Raw genomic sequence first — 18,799 nt, 5'->3', positions numbered from 1 at the left:
AGAGATATTGTTGGCACACAGCTGGCCTCGTGTGTCCTTTGAGGGGACCAGGCTCCTGTGCCTGTGGCCTGCATTCTGCCTAAGGTTTCATTTGCCCACTTGCTTGGCTGGTCCTGGGCAGAGGAGCCCTGGAAGCCAGTGGTCCTCCTGCCTCAGAGGGGGCACTTGGCTGCTCCCATTGCCTGATGACATTCACAGCTTGCTTGACACATGAGTAGAAAAGTACTCAGATTTTGTTTCTCAAGTGGTGATTAACTTTTCCCTTGAAAACCTTGACTTCTCAGTGCGTGTCCAACTCCCCAAACACACAGTGTGCTCAGTCCTGGTTCACTTCTGAAGCATCCTTCCAAGTTCACCAAACCCTTGACAGTGGAACCCACTCCCAGCTGCTCCCCCACCCCAACTCTAAAAAAATGTGCTGTAACTGAAGAGAACTGCTTAATTGGCAACTTTGCTGAACCACATAAAAAACACACGTGTCTGTATTTAAATACATTATTAATAGCAATCTTAGGGAGGACATAGGATTGGATATTAAATTCAGGTAAAATGTTTTTAAAAGTGTTAGGTTCTTTAAATGCAAAGAACTTCAAGTGCTTTATGCAAATTGTTTTCTTAAGAGTCAGTTCTATTTAAAACTGAGCAAAAAGTTTTAAAGTTGATATCAAGTTCGTAGTACTTTTTTTTTTTTTATTTGACAGGCAGAGTTAGACAGTGAGAGAGAGAGAGAGACAGAGAGAAAGGTCTTCCTTCCGTTGGTTCACCCACCAAATGGCCGCTATGGCCAATGCGCTGCACCAATCCGAAGCCAGGAGCCAGGTGCTTCCTCCTGGTCTCCCATGCGGGTGAAGCGCCCAAGCACTTGGGCCATCCTCCACTGCACTCCCGGGCCACAGCAGAGAGCTGGCCTGGAAGAAGAGCAACCGGGACAGAATCTGGCGCCCCAACCGGGACTAGAACCCGGGGTGCCGGCGGCGCCACAGGTGGAGGATTAGCCTAGTGAGCTGCAGCACCGGCCTGTAGTACTTTTCTAAATAATAACCTGATCTAACCTCATGTAGTAAGAGAAATCTATCTTTTGCCTCCGCTCTGCTCATATTTTCGAGGCTCTGTAGCCTCCTCCCCACTTTCCCATAAAGTCAAGGGAGTGGCCAGCTTGTTTTATTGATCACTAGGGGCATACACGGGGGTGATCTATTCTTCTAGAACTGTATACTACTATATTAAATCTTTCATGGCCAGTGAATAAACCGGTTCTATTAGTCCGTGTCTTTTCTTCTACCTGGGATTGTATTTGGAAAGAAAAAAAAAAAGTCCCATGAGTAACAAAATGATGGTGATGTCAGGAAACCAGAGGTAACTGAGCTCCCTCCCTTCCATTTTAAGCTTGACCTTTCTCTCACTGGGGAGGCACGGATCGACTTTAGCTGCAGATGGCCTTCCCAGAGACGGATGCCCAGAGAGGCTCCGGTTCCACGGGTGGCTGGCGGAGTGAGAGTCACACCAGGGTGTCTGGTTCGTGATCCTGCTCTGCCTCTGCCCTGGGCTGCAGCGTGGACGCTGGCAGCCACCTGGTGTTTGTAACTGAAGTCTGTTGCAGGCAGCAGTCTTTGGAGTGATCTCTACCTTCACGGGGAAATGAGGCAAAAGTAATTGAGGGGTGTTTGGCTGGGCTGCGCTGGCAGGAGTGTCTTCAGGAAAACAACTTTGAAAGGCTGTTGTGTGGGTGGGTGTGCGTGGGCGTGTGGCCCTTCACTTTTTCAAAAGGGCATCAACACCAAGGAATCAACCAAGCCTTCTCATTGTGAGTGACTGTCCCGGCAAAACCTTGGTTTTCATTTACCCAAGAGGACCCTGCTGCAGCTCCAGGTTGGACAGAACATTTGGGGGACCCTTATCCACTCTCCCGACACGCTCACCGAGCCAAGTGGTGGAAATGAAAGATGAGTGATTCAGATGGATGGATTTCCGGAACATACAGAAAAATGGAACAAGGTCCTCTCCCTCTGTTGACCATTGCAACAGCTCCCTACCATGACCAGAAACCAGGAACGAGCGGATTACGGAAGAAAACCTATTACTTCGAGGACAAACCATGCTATCTGGAGAATTTCATCCAGAGTATCTTCTTTTCCATAGACCTAAAAGATCGCCAGGGATCGTCACTGGTGGTTGGTGGAGATGGGCGGTATTTTAATAAATCGGCAATAGAAACAATATTGCAGATGGCGGCAGCCAATGGGGTTGGTATACGATAAGTATTACTGTGTTCCTGGCTCTCCAAATAACCTCTTAATTTTGCAGAAGTGTACAAATAAGCAAAGCTTTGTCTATGGTTGACACCTCAATTCTACTAACATTCAGTTAAATTGCATTGCGACTTCAGAGATTGTATATTGTTCCAAGGCTCCAGAAATTCCATCAGTCACGTTGGGATACAGGGATACAGGGATGCAGGTTCAGCTTCTTAATGTGTTGTGCTCTGTCCCTGTCGCTCAAAAAACTACCTGTTGCTTTTTAGACATTTAAAGCACACTCCCAGCCTTCAGCTGTTTTATCTTTATCATTCTAACTAGCTCCAAGGGGCACCCCTAGCCTATGTAAGAGGGCTCTAATGAATGGTGGAGAGGGGAGGATTTTGTCTTCTTTCAATGGCTTCCTTGTTGAAGTTCAGTCACTTGTCAAACAGGAAAACAAAAGCCAGGGCAAGCTGTTGTTTATGGATCTTGGTAGTCATGCAGAAATGCTAGGAGCGGATTGGAAAATGTTAGGTGTGAGCTGTTCAAGAGGACCTGGTGCAGGGGGACCTGCTTATAATGACCCCGGGCACAAAGCCGCCCTGTGTGCGGTGAATTTGTGCAGCAGGGTAGTGATAATAACTCCTGTAAGACTATAATATAAGCAGGCTCTGCTAAAGCTCTGCGTCATGAAAAGCCACATTGACTGGATTAAGCAAATCAGGAGAATATTGCACCAGAAAACATTGATCTCGATGATCCACCAGTTTGCACAGCCTGCTGATTACTGGGAGGTGGGCATCCGTTCACCACTGTTTTGGCTCTGCAAAGTCCTCAGCTGGACCCAAACTATATTTTTAGTGTTTTAGATAATGCGTGGCAATAATTTGAAGTGCACAGTTCTTTAGTACCTGTAAATTAAAAAAAAAAAAAGTCTGTTAGATCCTGGTTCTGAATTTTGTGTTGTGGCCAAATGTGTTAGGTGTTCGTTTCAGTCTTAATAACCTGCCAAGCAGGTATGTTTGCGAAAACCAAATTAAAAAAAAAAAAAAAACTAAAATGTAAAAATGTTTGTCAAACCTTGTGTTTGTGATGAGAATTTGCCTTTGATGCTCACTGAATCTGAATCTGAATGCCTCTCATGTAAAAATTGCTGAAACAGCACTCAAATCTGAAATTATTATGAAGCATACACATTTTTAAGATAAAATGGGACATGCCATAAATTTCCTCTTAAGGAGAGCTGCAGAGGGAATGGTATTAAGATGCTTTTCATCTTTTGAGAGGGAGTGAGTGGAACCTGATTTCTCTGCAGGTATCCTTACCATTGAACGGGTCTGGTGCACTGTCCCCTCTGCTGTGATATATTGAGCTTCATTTCATTTTTGTGTGGAGCTGAAGCATGTGGAAGCGGTGATGGGAATGTATAATTCCGCAGACCCCATAGACTGCCTCAGATTTACTGTCCGCAGGTTTGCTAAATAATACATTTAAGTGGTAATCATTGACTAAATATGGTAAGTGCCTATTTGTTAGAGCTGTGGCACCCCCAGCAATATTTTCAAGGCTTGTCAAGGACATTCCTTATTTAAAAGAGTGTTACATTTAAAGCAGTCATGCTGCCCAGCTGAATTACCTGAAACATTTAGTGGAGCGATAAAGCACCTTAATCTGATAAAACCTGTGAAATCCTAAAGTGTTTGATTTCTTCTTTTCCTAACATATCCTAAATTCCGGCGACTTTAAACACCCCTTTCATGGTGGGCAGGACAGCAGGGAGGAAATCTAGGATAATTATTGATACAGATTTCCATAAAAGTTACTTCCTCACTTTTGTCAGTGCCCACTGCACCCATGAGCCAGTTCTTGGAGCACTCTGCAGCCTGGAGAGCTAAGTGGAGACCGTTATATTTCTCCCCCACTTGAGGATACTTTTATCTGGTGCGTGTATGAATCCTAGAATATAATTTGTCTCCAGTAGGAGTTTCCCTTTGTTCTTATTTGCATAGCTGTCTGCTTTTACAGGACATTTTAATGCACAAAATGAAACTTTGGTGGGCCCCATTTAGAATATTGATATCTCATTCTGTCCTCAGAGGTGAGTTTAGAAGTGAGAGCAGAACCATGTGTATGATGACTAGTAGGACAAAGAAAATACAGGTTTGTTTTCGTTTTTGTTCTTTTTTTTAATGAAACATAGGGAAACAGCAACCCTATTTTCAAATAAAAAGGAAATTTCTAAGTTCACACCTTGCCATGTTTGGCTATTACTTTTCTGGGAGACAATGAAGTACCCATCTTGATGGCGAGACCTGAGTTATGAGAAGGCAGTAGTGGGAGAGGAGGCAAGCAGGAGAGGCTGGTTCATGATGGGCTCCCAGGGCCAAGCTGAGGCTGTTTCAGGATCTCACAGTGGAGCCAGGACAGGTAAAATGCACACAACATGAAAGCTGTCATATTGAGTATGTGCCATACACAGTTCAGTGTCATTAGTGACATTCCCAGTGTTGTACGACTGTTACCACCGTCCCCAGAACATTTTCATTGTCCCAAACTGAAACCACATACCCCTGGACAGTCACTCCTTATTCCCCTCCCTCCAGCCCCTGGAAACCTCTTTTCTGCTTTCAGTCTCTATGAATTTGCCTATTCTAGGTCCCTCGCAGAAATAGAGTCACAAGATACCTGTCCTTTTGTATCTGGCTTGTTTCACTTAGCGTAATGTTTTCAGGATTCATTCATGATATCACATGTATTAGAACTCTGTTCTACTTTTTTTGGTTTTGTTTGTTTTGTTTTTAGTTTTGGAAAGAACATTGTCTTGTGCATCCTTTCAGTCACATCCATAACCACAGATTGCAATGTCATCTTTAAGTAGTGACCAACTTCAAAAATATTTTTAATTGTGGTAAACACAACATAAAGTGAACTGTATCAGCCATTTTTTAGAAAAAGATCTATTTATTTGAAAGACAGTGTATGTACATGTATGTGTGTGTGTGTGTGTGTGTATATATATATATATATATAGAGAGAGAGAGAGAGAGAGAGAGAGAGAAATCTTCCAACACTGGTTTACTCCCCCAAATGGCCACAATGGCTAGGGATCATCCAGGCCAAAGTCGGAGACCTGGAACTCCAACCAGATCTCCCATGTGGGTGGTAGGACCCAAGCAATTGGGCCATCCTCTGCTGCTGTTTCAGGCACATTAGCAGGGAGCTGGATTGGAAGCAGAGCATCTGGGATTCCAGTTGATGCAGTGATTTGGGGTGCTGGCGTCATGGGTGGCAGCTTAACCCACTGTGCCATACTCCAGCCTCCAACTTAAGCCTTTTGAACATATAGTCCAGCACCGTTAACTGTGTTCACATTGCTGTGCCACAGCTCTTCAGAGCCTTTACACCTTGCCCAGCTGAAACAGTGTGTCTGTTGAACAATCCCCTGCTTCCCCTACCCCTGAGCCCCTGGCAACCACCGTTCTACCTTCTGTTGCTATGGTTCTGGCTACTTTAGGAACTCCATACAGATGAGTCATTTCATATTTGTCTTTTTGTGACTGGCTTATTTAACTTCGTCTGATGTCCTCAAGGTCCATCCATTGGTAGTGTGTGACAGGCTTCCTTCTTTTTAAAGGTTGCATGATATAAAATTGTATCACAAACATCATTTTGTTTAGCTGTCCATGTATTGATGGACACTGGGGTTGTTCTCACCTTTTGGCTATTGCTGTGAACCTGGGTGTTTCAGCATCTGTTTTGTGTGGCCTTCAGTTCTTTAGATATGTCCCTGGAAGTGGAATTTCTGCATCCTGTGGTGCAAGGAAGGTTTTTGAGTAAAAGGAGGGACACCAAGTTATGGTTGAGAAAAGTGAAGCTGGTGGGCTTGAGTAGACAGGATGGATTCGCCTGGGGTAGAGCAAGGGCAGTTTGGGTAGGGGAGAGTCGGGGGAGATGGAATTAGGAGTGCTTACAATGGTTCAGGCACCTTTGGGGGAAGGAAGATACTGGAGCAACATCTCCCTGCATCAGATGGGGCTTTGGTAGTCCTGAGGCTGATTCTCCAGAGAGTCTGTCGGAAGAGGAGTGCTTTGACCTAATGAGCCTTTTCTTGGACTCAGGAGAGGGAAGCTACCATGCGCTTTTCTCCACTCTGTCTCTGACTTTCGACTCTTTCCCTGACCTAGGACCATGGCTGGCAGCAGATGTCACCACAGGAATGGTAGAATTAAGGGTGACCTGGGTGCCGTAGTCAAATATTCAGCAGCCTCTCCTTCCACACCAAACACGTACAACATCTTAGTAAAATCTCCTGTGCTTGATGTGCAAGTAGACTTTCCAGATAACCTTACCAGCCACTCTGGCTGATTGAATTGTCACCCTGAGCTCAGACTATTGCTATTCTGGGACTGCCTGGCCATGGGCTTTTACTCTCAATCACACCCACACCTGGAAACTACTGGCGGGGGTCGGGGTGAGCTGTCACCATTCACATTGTATGGAGCCAGGAGGTTTCAGTGCTTCCCCAGCTCTGGCCACTGACCGGCTGGGTGACCTTGTCACACCATCTGTCCCAGCATCTGCCACACCCATCAGTGCTTCTCCGACAATGCCTGTCATTACTGTTGTGGGGTAGATGCAAGAATGAAGGAATGGGTAGGCTGATGACAACTCTAGACCTTTCTATCTCCACAATGATGGCTGGGAGGAGCAATGTGAGAATGGACCACAAGTCCCGGGGGCACGGGGTGGGGGGGGCTGGCAAGCCCTCAGCAGCTCAGCAGCAATCCTCAGCGTTGATGTCACACCATCTGCAGGTTCCTCCCATCAGCAAGGGGGCCTAATGACAGCACCTGCCCTGGTGCTGTTTTCTGGGGGAAGCAGGTCAAAAACACATTAGGGCGGTTACTACAATGAAAGCATTTGGAGACCACACATATAAGGGCAAGGAGGTGACTGAAATGAACCAGATGCCTTCTGGGAGGTGGCTGTTTGTGGAGGGGTCAAGTTCTCAGTAACCTGTTGCGGGGCGGGGCAACAAATCTTAACAGCCCAGAGAAACTTTCCCCAGGGAAACCCAGTGTCTTCTTGGTATCTTCAGCACAAGAAACACATCTGCCATCACCCAGTCATTTCCTCAACCATCTTTATCTTGCGTGGAAAAAAAGGAGTGGCCAGTAGCATCTGAAAGTCATCCCTGTCCCTTTCCTCTGGCACAGGGGGAAGTGCAGGAGAAGCACAGACTCCCCAGTCCGTAGGTCGTTCCTTATAGCAATCAGGTGTTTCCAACATGTCAGAGGAACTGACAGCACTTCTCCTTTCCTCCTGGGGTCAAGTTGAAACATAGAAATCACTGCTGATTTAGCGAAGGAAGATGTAGGAGCTGTGCTGATACTGTCTATGGGAGGGATGGAGAGGTGAGTTAAGAATGCAACTGAAGCCCCCCCACCCCGGGCCCTTTCATGTCGCTGGTTCTGAGTGGTGTCTCGGTAGTAACTCCCAGCATTCTTATCTCAGGCCGCCGTACATGCATGTACACCCAGGTACACCCTAACATGCACGTAGGAAACCTACGATAGGAACAGCTCAAGCTTGACGGGAAAGATCATTTTATAAGATGCATTGTGTCATATTGTTGGTATAAAGTTTGCCCTTTCTCCTTTTTGAAAAATTTACTTTACCAAAGCCTTCTCTTTGGGGAGAATACCTGTACCTAGCTAAACCTATATCCTTTCTCCCATTCAGCAAAAAATGGTGGCTTTCTCCCAGCCTTTCAGTGAATCCAAACTACAAGGCAGATCTGAAAAAGCTGTTTTGAATTTGCTGTGTTTTCTTGCTTGAGCCATACAGTACCCCCACAGCACACACTATGCTGTAATTCCCCAGTTCCTGGAACTGTCTGAGGGAAGGGTCTCATTCCACCATGCTGATTCTACTTCACCCTGTGAGGGAGACATCCAAGCTGTGCCTGCTGATCCAAGATCCTTTCTGGTCCCATAGAATATTTCTCTGCCCATCTGCCTATTGTTCTGTATTTGTGAGTTGTTGCCCTGGATATATGGATGTTAAAGGGTGTGTTCTGGGTTTCTCTTCCTAGATTGGGCGCTTGGTTATTGGGCAGAATGGAATCCTCTCCACCCCTGCTGTGTCCTGCATCATCAGAAAAATCAAAGCCATTGGTGGAATCATTCTGACAGCCAGTCACAACCCCGGAGGGCCCAATGGAGATTTTGGAATCAAATTTAATATTTCCAATGGAGGTGAGTTTGCTGTCATTTCTAGGACGGGCAGTTGTATGTTCTTTCAGATAAACCAGTATCTGAAGCCTTGGGAGGCTCGGGTTCTGGCTCTCATCTTTTACAAGTGGAGGGACCTTTGCTTCCTTTTGGTGACAGTGCAATGCTTCACACTCTACTATATCCAAATATGAAAAGCCATGCACGAGTCACCACTAACAGAGGGTTTCCTTTTAGAATAACCCCGCACTGTGCCTCTTGCCTGATGAGATGCTTCGTGTGCCAGTGAAGAGATACTGCTGAGCTTTGGATTCTTTGTGTTTTCAACTGAGCTGCACAAAATCATGCACTGCACGCTGTTTGATTTCCAGGTCCTGCTCCAGAAGCAATAACTGATAAAATTTTCCAAATCAGCAAGACAATTGAAGAATATGCGATTTGCCCTGACCTGAAAGTAGACCTTGGTGTTCTGGGGAAGCAGCAGTTTGACCTGGAAAACAAGTTCAAGCCCTTCACAGGCAGGTTCACTCCATTCCTCCTCCTCCTGTCTACTCCTCCATCTACCTTGAGAAATGTTGTTTTAGGCTTTGAATAAAGTGGGTCTTCAGCTTCAGGAAGGTGGTGGTCCCTAAGCTTTGTGTGCATTAAGCAGTTGGCAGGTCTGGAGTTAGATTTGGAAGTCTAGAGACCTGGGCAGGGGTCAGCTTCCTGGCATTTGGTAAGTCCCTCCCGTACCTGGTAAGGCCCCAGTTTCCATACCTGGACAACCTACAGCCTCCAGTAGAAGACCTGGGAGATTACAGTCACAGCTTACTTTTTTGTTTGTTTGTTTTAAAGATTGATTTATTTATTTGAAAGGCAGAGTTACAGAGAGGGAGAGAGAGAGAGAGAGAGAGGAAGAAAGGTCTTTCATCCACTGGTTCTCTCCCCAAATGGCCACAACACCTGGAGCTGAGCTGGTTGAAGTCAGGAGCCAGGAGCTCCTTCTGGGTCTGCCACGTGGGTGCAGGCATGCTGGCGTCACATTTGGCAGCTTTACTGGCTATGCCATAAAGCCGCCCCCTCCCTGCCTTTTAAAGATTTATTTATTTATTTGAAAGGCAGAGTTACAGAGAGAGAGGGAGAGACAGAAAGAGGATCACAGCTAACTTTTACGGTGCTCTTATTAAGTACAAGCTCTTCATATGCATTGCAGGTTCAGTATTCCTTATCCCAAGTGCTTGGGCCTAGAAGTGTTTCAGATTTTGGAGTTAGATTTTAGAATATTTGCATAGATCAGATTGGCCACGTGTCCCTTATCTGAATATCTGAAATGCTCCCCGAAGTTTCTGATTTCGGAGCATTTTGGATCTCCGATTTGCAGATTAGGGTGCTCAGTCTGTATTCCACTTTACTCTCTCAATAGCCCTGTGAGGGCCACACTGTCAGGAGTCACTGCTCACAGATGGGGAAAGAAAGGCAGGGAAAGGTTAAGGCCCAGGCTCCTCAAGCTCACGTGGTCAGGGTGTGCTAAAATCAGGATTCCAGCTGCAATGTGGGTGACTCCCATGCCTGGACTTTGCTTTTTTTTTTTTTTAAATCTGCCCTAAATTAGTAAAATTAGTCAGACCCTGTGGGGGCTGCCCTGAAACCCCTGCATGGGCAGCTGTGGCTAACATTTCATTCTGGAATGCCAAGGGATTACAATAACTGACAGGATAAATGTCTAGAAATGTGTTCATGTTGATGGTTGGCAGTGGGACTTGCGGTTCTACTTTGCCCCAACATGACTTCCTGCCTCTGGGCTGCGACTTCATGGAGTGCATTTTTTTTTTTTTAATATGCACAAAGAGAGCTGACAATTGCATCTCAACAAAGGTGCTTTGGTCCATCTTGAAGACAATCTTGGTGGTCAGAAAACACCACTAGAGAGGTTTCTTAAACTCCTTATATTTTGAAAATATTTGGGGACAGCACTGTGGCTCAGTGGGTTAAAGCCCTGGCCTGTAGTTTTAGCATCTCGTATGGGCACTGGTTCGAGTCCTGGCTGCTCCATTTCCTACCCAGCACCCTGCTAATGCACCTGGAAAAGCAGCAGAGAATGGCCCAAGTCCTTGGGTCCCTGCACCCGTGTGGGAAACCCGGAAGAAGCTTCTGGCTCCTGGCTTCAGATGGGCTCAGCTCCAGCCATAGTGGCCATTTGAGGAGTGGATGTTAAGACCTCTATCTCTCTTACTCTGCCTTTCAAATTAATTAATTAAAAAAAAATGTTCAGAACCCCTTCAAATCAAATAACAAGAACAACAATGCCAAGTTTGCATATTTGTTTTATTGCTTTACAACTCCTATGAAAAGAAATGCATTGAAAAGAATATTTTTCCTGTTTTTTACCATTAAGTCTTGATGACAATGGACCTTGGAAAAGGAAAAGAAGAAAAGTAGGCATTACATTTTGTTATCTACGACACCAGTGTTCCTCTTCGGGGTGATGAATTGGGAAGTACCAGGGCAGCGTAGATAGCAGACGTCCTACAGGTGTCCCAGCCCTGCTGTGCGCAGAAGTGTCTTACCCTGTGAGGCCTAGACTTCACTCATCTGTAAAATAGGACTAAGAACATGGACCTCTCAGGAAAGCTGTTAGTATTGGATAGGGTAGCATTTTACAGCCCTGGTGTACTGGAGTTACTCAATTCTTGTCCTTTGAAAATAGTTCTTGCAGGGTTACAGCAGTAAAAAATCTTTCTACATATGTTACATGCTGTTCCATCTTTTCATTTCGCTTATTCTCACAGTGGAAATTGTGGATTCAGTGGAAGCTTATGCTACGATGCTGAGAAACATCTTTGATTTCAATGCATTGAAAGAACTGCTCTCTGGGCCAAACCGACTAAAGATCCGTATAGATGCCATGCATGGAGGTATGGGACGATTGGTCCTCTGTTCCCTTCTCTCTAAGATAAGAAGTTACTTTCTACTGTGTGTAGCATGAAGTTTTCATAAGTCTTGCCTCAAGTCTCTCTGGGTTGGACAGGTTTTAGAACTATTTTGCATTTGTCTCAGAACAATAATCACACAGATCATAATCTAATTGTATGCAGCAAAAAACAGTAGAGACTGTCCTGGTGAGCAGTGTGAAGGTCGGTGTTCTCACGTGGCAGCCTTGGGCTCGCAGTACCGTGCCACTTGGCTGGGGACTCGTCCCCCCTACCTTGCAGTTTTCCTATGTGGCCCCACGTCTTTCCAAGGGGGTGGGTGTTTGCTAGCTGTAGCAAACATGCTCCTGAGCCCCGTGCTCCCTCTCACCTGCTCCCGCATGCTCCTGTTCTTAGAGGACAAGAGCAAGCTGAGGCTAAAACTCAGGAGCGGCAGGATGTGTGCTCCCCGTCTGCTTCCCCGGAGGGTTGTGTGGCCAGGCCAGTAGAGACAGCAGCCGTCCCTGGCGCCGGAAAGGCGAGATTTTCTCCCTTGTAGGAGCAGGAGGATTCCTGAACACTGATGCTGGCTATTGTGTTTGTCAGCAATTGAGAATTCTAGGCTCTTTCTGTGACAGGGACTCTCCCGTGGGTGGAAACCACACAAGGTTCAGTAACACTCCTGCTACACTACCAGTTTTGAGTAGCAAGACTTCTCCCGATGCAGTGAAATCTGCCACCTCTGGAACTTCTCCCTGGGTCCTAGCTGGCTCCTGGGAGTCCCACAGAATGGTGGTCCACTTCCTTCTCCATCCGAAAGCCATGCAGTCCCTTTGAAGCCTTCTGCAGGCTTCTGTTGAGTGTCAACTTGATGCAGGAGTGCCTGAGGCACGGGCAGGGACCTGGTAGGTGACTGCATTCAAAGAGCTTGTGATGTTTGGGGCAGGTGGGGTGGGTGTAAAACTAGCCACTGACCGGCTGATGCAATGGGGGTTAGGACTTTAGGTACTCTCTTTGGAGTGTGGAAGAAGGCATGGCTTTTATGAAAATCAAGCTGGGGTCCTTCCCCACTAAGGCAATCACTGTGGCAAAGGCACGAAGGCTTCAAAGGGAATGTCATGTGATAGGGGTGAGGGGAAGCGCAGACCGCCTCAACTGTGAGGCTGGGGCATGGGTCCTGGCTAGGAGAAGCTGATCTTTCTGGCACATCTTCAGCTGTCCTGATAACGCCTCCATTTCTATATCCCATAGGTAGGCTGCCTTGACCTTACTCTGATGCGTCAGTTGCCTGCTTCATACATGGCCCTTCCGAGGAGGCACATAACCTGTAGGGTTCCTGCCCTTTGTGGCCTGTAGTGGGTTTGGGGGCCTTCCTGGCTGGAAACCTTTGTGGAGATAAGAGCTCTTGGTAGTTTTACGAAACGTCACTGTAAATGCATGTGACTATTTTCTCCCGTGGTTTGTTGCTGTTCCTGGTTTTAGTTTGGACTCTTTTCAACCAGTTTGTCAGATAGCTTGATCTAGTGGGAAGAGAAGAGCTCTGAATCCCAGCTCCCACTCCTACTAGCTGCGTGCGTTTAGGCAAATATCATCTCAGAACCTCCCTTTGCTCATGGGAGGCGGTGGGAGTCCTAACATAATTTATAGTGTGTGTGTGCCAGGTGCTGTTCTCCGTGCTTCCTATCTATAAACTCCTGTAATCCTCCATCAAGCCTGGCAGGTAGTCACTGTCACCACCCTCATGTTGCAAATGGGAGAGACCGAGGCACAGCGAGATTAAGTAACTTTCCCCAAGTCGCACAGCCAGTGAGTGGCAGAGCTGGGATTTGAACCCAGACACTCTGATTCCAGAGTCCAGACTGAATCTTTACCCTCAGAGCTTACCTCTCCGCCAGCCTCCGAATGTGTACATTCTCGTTGTTGCTCCTGCTCTTCTATCCAGATACGCCCACCTCCCCGTCACCCCCCTCAACCCTTCCCTACCCCAACAAGTTCTGTTCTCTGATTCTGCTACTTTGGTTCCCTGCTTTACGTAGTTGTGGGACCGTACGTAAAGAAGATCCTCTGCGAAGAACTCGGTGCCCCTGCAAACTCCGCTGTCAACTGTGTTCCTCTGGAGGACTTCGGGGGCCACCACCCTGACCCCAACCTCACCTACGCAGCTGACCTGGTGGAGACGATGAAGTCTGGAGAGCATGACTTCGGGGCTGCCTTTGATGGAGATGGGGTAGGTACAAGCACATTTAAGCAAACTCTGATACAGGCCAGGCCAGATGGTGCAGATGGGAAATAAAATCGGGCTGTATCCACCAGGCCCTGGGAGCCTGGTGAGCAACTGCCAAGGGTCCCTTATTGTCCCTGAGGCCAGGAAGGAATTTCTAGAAGACTCCATTGAGCAGAAACAGTGAGAGGCATTGAAATGGAACGTATTCATTTCATTCACATTTGCTAGAAGTGGCCAGGTGATTAGGTTCCAGATAGGATGTAATGACTGGTTCTCCATGAGTTTATTGAGTCATGGATACCTGTCCCGAGGTAGGTTTCTGCTCTCCACCATTTACTCCACCAGTAAATGGCTACTCATTTACTCTCTGGAAAAGCTTTTAGTCCTAAAATATTCCCTTCCAGGGAGGCCAGCATTGTGGTATCGTGGGTGAAGCTGCTGCCTGTAACGCTGGCATCCCATATGGGCACCTGTTCTAGTCCCAGCTACTCCGCTTCCAATCAGGCTCCCTGATAATGCTCCTGGGGAAGCAGTGGAATGTGGCCCTAGTACTTGTTTCCCCTGCACCCATGTGGGAGACCCAGATGAAGCTCTTGGCTCCTGGCTTTGGACTGGCCTAGCGCTGGCCAGTGTGGCCATTTGGGGAGTGAACCAGCAAATGAACTGTCTCTCTTTCTCTCTCTCTCCTTCTCTCTCTCTCTCTCTCTCTCTCTCTCTCTCTCTCTGTAACTCTGCCTTTCAAATAAACAAATAAATCTTAGAAAAAGAAAAAGGCGGGCGCTGCGGCTCACTAGGCTAATCCTCCACCTGCAGCACAGGCACACCGGGTTCTAGTCCCGGTCGGGGCGCCGGATTCTGTCCCAGTTGCTCCTCTTCCAGGCCAGCTCTCTGCTGTGGCCAGGGAGTGCAGAGGAGGATGGCCCAAGTCCTTGGGCCCTGTACCCGCATGGGAGACCAGGAGAAGCACCTGGCTCCTGGCTTCGGATCAGCGCTGTGCGCCGGCCGCAGCGCTCCGGCTGCAGCGGCCATTGGAGGGTGAACCAACAGAAAAAGGAAGACCTTTCTCTCTGTCTCTCTCTCTCTCACTGTCCACTCTGCCTGTCAAAAAAAAAAAAAAAAAAAAGAATATATCCTTTCATTCATTCTCATTAGCTGAGAGATGAAACTATAATTTTATAGCCTATATGGAGCCCATATTGAATCAAAATTTTACTCCTCTATAATTAAGGTTGTTGTTTCTTTTTAAGATTATTTAAACTGGTGACTGTGTAAGAGACAAGAAGAGAGGTGTCTTAGTTAGGTTTGTGCCCCTGGTGTATCACAGATAGCAGGCACTGTGTACCCTTGCTCAGGTGAGGATATGTTTTTGTTATTGATATGCTCTTTGCCAGCAGTGAGAAGCCACAATTTCCTGAAAAACAGTGTTTTCCTTATCAAAGTTTCACGAAGTTAAAGGGGTTCCTAGCAGACCTTGTTTTGCATCTGTGTGATGCAGTGCATGCTGGGAGTTTTTTCCTTATATTCTCCCAGTTACCTGAGTGGAAGCTGTGGGCCAGCCAGGGAGTCAGTGAAGGTGGCAGCATATTTTGTTGGGTCCCAGTACCAAATGGAGGGGTCACGATTTAGAAGCAGATGAAGAAATCTGCCTTTGTTCCTCAAAGGAGCCCTGGTAGACCCACCAAACTGTGTAAACAGCCAAGGTTTCCTCTCTCGTTGCCTTCACTGCTCCCCTCTGGGAGAGAAGTGATTGGTTCCAGAGTGTGGAAAAGGTCTTGGAGGTTAAAGTTAGCTGGCCTCTGGAGGGAGAACACAGTATTTGACTCAAAAGAAGTTTGTGCTTGCACTTTAATTGAAAACAGTTTTAACGCTTTGGTATGGAGGTGCCTTTGACCCAATGGTACTGCACAAATCCGTGAAAAATAAAGCCCAGCATTCAAAGCCCAGTACTCTATGAGTAAGTGTGTCAAGTTTAAATTTTATAAACCCTCCCTGGCAGGTAGTTTGATTTCTTCCCTAGTTTGGTTTAAAAGTCTCCCTTTGCATCTCCCTTCTCTCAAAGGATCGGAACATGATTCTGGGCAAGCATGGGTTCTTTGTGAACCCCTCAGACTCCGTGGCTGTCATTGCTGCCAACATCTTCAGCATTCCATACTTCCAGCAGACCGGGGTCCGCGGCTTTGCACGCAGCATGCCCACCAGTGGTGCCCTGGACAGGTAGGCCTCGCCTTTCCCTCGGCCCTGCCGCCTCAGTTCATCCTGGTGCCCACCATGCCCTTCCCTGTGCCGAGAACACTCTTCCCCTCTTTTCAGCGTAGACATTTGATGCGTGTTGTGTGCTAAGTGGAAGGACGGGTGAAGTTTGTCCCGGATTCAGTGCACCCTCAGTGTTCACTTAGCATCCGGTACTTCCTCCGTACTGATACTTATCATGGAGTTCTGATATCCTATTTGCTTAATACTCTTGCAGAGAAAAAAAGAAAAAGTCTGGATTCTACCTGCCCATGGTGTTCCTAGCACAGAGTAGCTCACACCTACATATAGTTTTTAAAAATGAATCGATGAATGCTATTGCATCAGTGGATGGATGGCAGTTCTGTTTGTGGCCATGTTATCACACTTCAGACCTGTCAGGTCCTGGAATATCTTCTGTGTCATGCAAGAGCAGCATAATTACAATGTTTGGGGAAAAAATGGATGATCCACTTGTAGAATTGCCACTAAAATACCTCCTTAATAAAAGTTCATTGTATTTTTATAATTTTCAAAATCATGGATTTGCTCTTTCTCCAATGTTAGAGTCCAAACACAGTGTTGTTCTGTTGGGAGTAAAGCAAGTGTCCTGGAAAGCAGAACTCATCAAAACAGTGAATGAAGCTGACCACCTAACTTCCTGCTGAAAAGGAGAGGAATTAAAAAAAATAAAAAAAACCTCACCCAAAGATTCTAAATAGTCTAAGGATATATAGGGAGAAGTCAAAGTGTTGGAAGGAAAAGGGAGCACTGATGGGAGTGGATGGAGAGTACCAATGGGAGACCTCACTGGCTGCTCTCCTTGTGGGGCCTTCTGATAAAACAAGGGAAATTGACAAGCAGTCAAAGCCTGGGACCGGCCATCAGGTGTGACCGTGGCATGATCACATAACATTCTTGACCCGTTTTCCTTCTCTCGAAAATGCTGACCTCCCAGACCCAATATTCTATGATTCTGTGATCACCAGTGCATCCGAACCTCATTCTTCTGTTCTCTACAGAAGGGTTATAGAGGCAGTCTATATCCAAAGCAGGTGGATTTAAATCGCCTGCACAGCAGCCCTGCATACTTTGTTACTGTTGCTTCTAAAACATCAAACTCTGTCATCTGAATTAATTCTTCCTTTTTTCCTCCCTACCCACCTCCTCTGTACCCACACAGAATAGCCCGCTGTGTGCAAGTTTCCTCTTATGATTTTCCACCAGCCTTAGAATTATGTCTACCTCTGAGCAGTGCTAAATGGGACCCCTGATTACAATAACGGTCGCTCATTTCCATCCCTCACATGGCCCTGTGCACAGTCCTGCTGTGATGTAACTTTGATTTCATGTCTTTGAAGGGTGGCGAACGCCACAAAGATCGCTTTGTATGAGACCCCAACTGGTTGGAAGTTTTTTGGGAATCTGATGGATGCAAGCAAACTGTCCCTCTGTGGGGAGGAGAGCTTCGGTACTGGTAAGTCGTACTTCTGTGCTAGCATTTTCTACCCTGGAACGCTACCTCTGGTGAAAGCTTAGCCCGCTGAGATAGCATTGAAATAGCAACAGTGGCTGACGTGTCCTAGACCCAGACACAATTTATTTATAACAACCCTGATGCAGTGTGCACATTTGAAAAGCAGTGAGCACAAGCTCGTTCAGCCAGGAGGGCTAATTTTACTCTCAGAGGATCACATCTAGGAGACAGGAAGTTTAGGGGCCTCCTTGGTGGCGTGACCATCGAGTCTGCAGGGATTAAACAGAGTGATAAACATATTTTTCTTCCCTCAGTGGTCAAGGAAACCTTTATAAATGTTTTCATTTGGGGGAAGAAATATGATGGAGCAAGTCAGTTTTTCGTTTTTATTTAAAGGGAGGTTTTAGCATAGCATTAAATCTTTCTCTTTCATAGGCCCAAGTTTTCTGTAGCAACAGTTACAATTTATCAAGGCTAGATGAAGGGAGACCATTAAGGTAGAACTAAGTTGCCAGGTGATCAAGAAATTAAAAACACATCCTTGTGCATGAGGGTATGTGTCTAAATTGCAGTACAGTGAAAAAGTGAAACGGAGTATACTCTGGGGGTGACCCAAGACCCTTAGACACTAGTTCTGTGCTTTCCCTCCGCCTCCATGCCTGTCCAAATATTGACCTGAACTCCTACCTCCTCCACGGCCTTCCCCAGGACCCCGGCGCACCTCCATTAATCTCTCTTTTCTAAACATCTATTCAGGTGTGTGGCCTCTTCCCATGGGTTGGTCTCCTGCCAGGTTGCAAGGTACTTCGATGGCCACATCTCTTCTTCTGTCCTCTCTATCCAATATTTTGAAGTAAAGTAACCAGTCTTCTCGGGCCTTTAAAACTCTACTGCTACTCTTTAGCAAAGAGAAGATCAAAACCAAGCATCTGTCAGCCTCACAATTCGGTTGCTAGGTTAAATGGAACAGAACAAAGATTTCCTTTCCTTTCCCATAGCTCTGGAGGTAGATGGATAGAGTAAATTGGTAAATTGGAGGCACATATTTATAAAATTCTGAGCGCTTTCATACCCTTGAGACAATAGCAGTATTCTTGGGCAGTGAATTATTACTTATAGAGTTGGAAAGCATTAAGAAAGATGAGTCTTGACTATTCCACTAAGAAGGCAGAGATGGCATCCCAAAATTCTAGATCTTTGATCAGAGATCATAAGGCCATTGCTTAATCCTTTCTCACTTCATAAAATATGGATAGTGCCACGTTATTCCATGGGACACTACATGGATACCCAATGAACCTGTGAAGTGGTCTTCTCTCATGAAGTTCTTCCAAGCGTTGCCCAGTCTAGGCTTGATATCAGTCATTCTTTATGAATGAAAATGTCTCTGAAGGCAGGCATTGTTGTTAAGCCTTTGGTTTTTTTTGCCACTTTCCCTATCCCATATTTAATCAGTGTTGAGCCTAGTGAAAAGAGAAAAGTCCAGAATCAGGTTTCCCAGAGTGTGT

General features: G+C 46.4%; 1 protein-coding gene across 1 annotated transcript in view; it reads left to right on the top strand.

Annotated features, from left to right (window-relative positions):
* Nucleotides 1-1,577: 1,577 nt before the first annotated feature.
* The window catches only part of PGM1 (phosphoglucomutase 1), a gene marked incomplete at its 5' end in the record, with an annotated part of 56,408 nt that continues 39,186 nt past the window's right edge, over nucleotides 1,578-18,799 (top strand). The window contains 7 exon segments of the mRNA NM_001082316.1: nucleotides 1,578-2,243; nucleotides 8,332-8,494; nucleotides 8,842-8,988; nucleotides 11,242-11,367; nucleotides 13,398-13,588; nucleotides 15,645-15,799; nucleotides 17,176-17,291. Of these exon segments, the coding sequence (NP_001075785.1) occupies nucleotides 1,986-2,243; nucleotides 8,332-8,494; nucleotides 8,842-8,988; nucleotides 11,242-11,367; nucleotides 13,398-13,588; nucleotides 15,645-15,799; nucleotides 17,176-17,291 (1,156 nt within the window).

Source organism: Oryctolagus cuniculus, chromosome 7 (assembly GCF_964237555.1).
Source record: "Oryctolagus cuniculus chromosome 7, mOryCun1.1, whole genome shotgun sequence".
In the NCBI taxonomy this organism is placed as follows: Eukaryota; Metazoa; Chordata; class Mammalia; order Lagomorpha; family Leporidae; genus Oryctolagus; species Oryctolagus cuniculus.
Note: the sequence above shows the minus strand (reverse complement) of the source record. Positions and strands in the feature narration are given on the sequence as shown.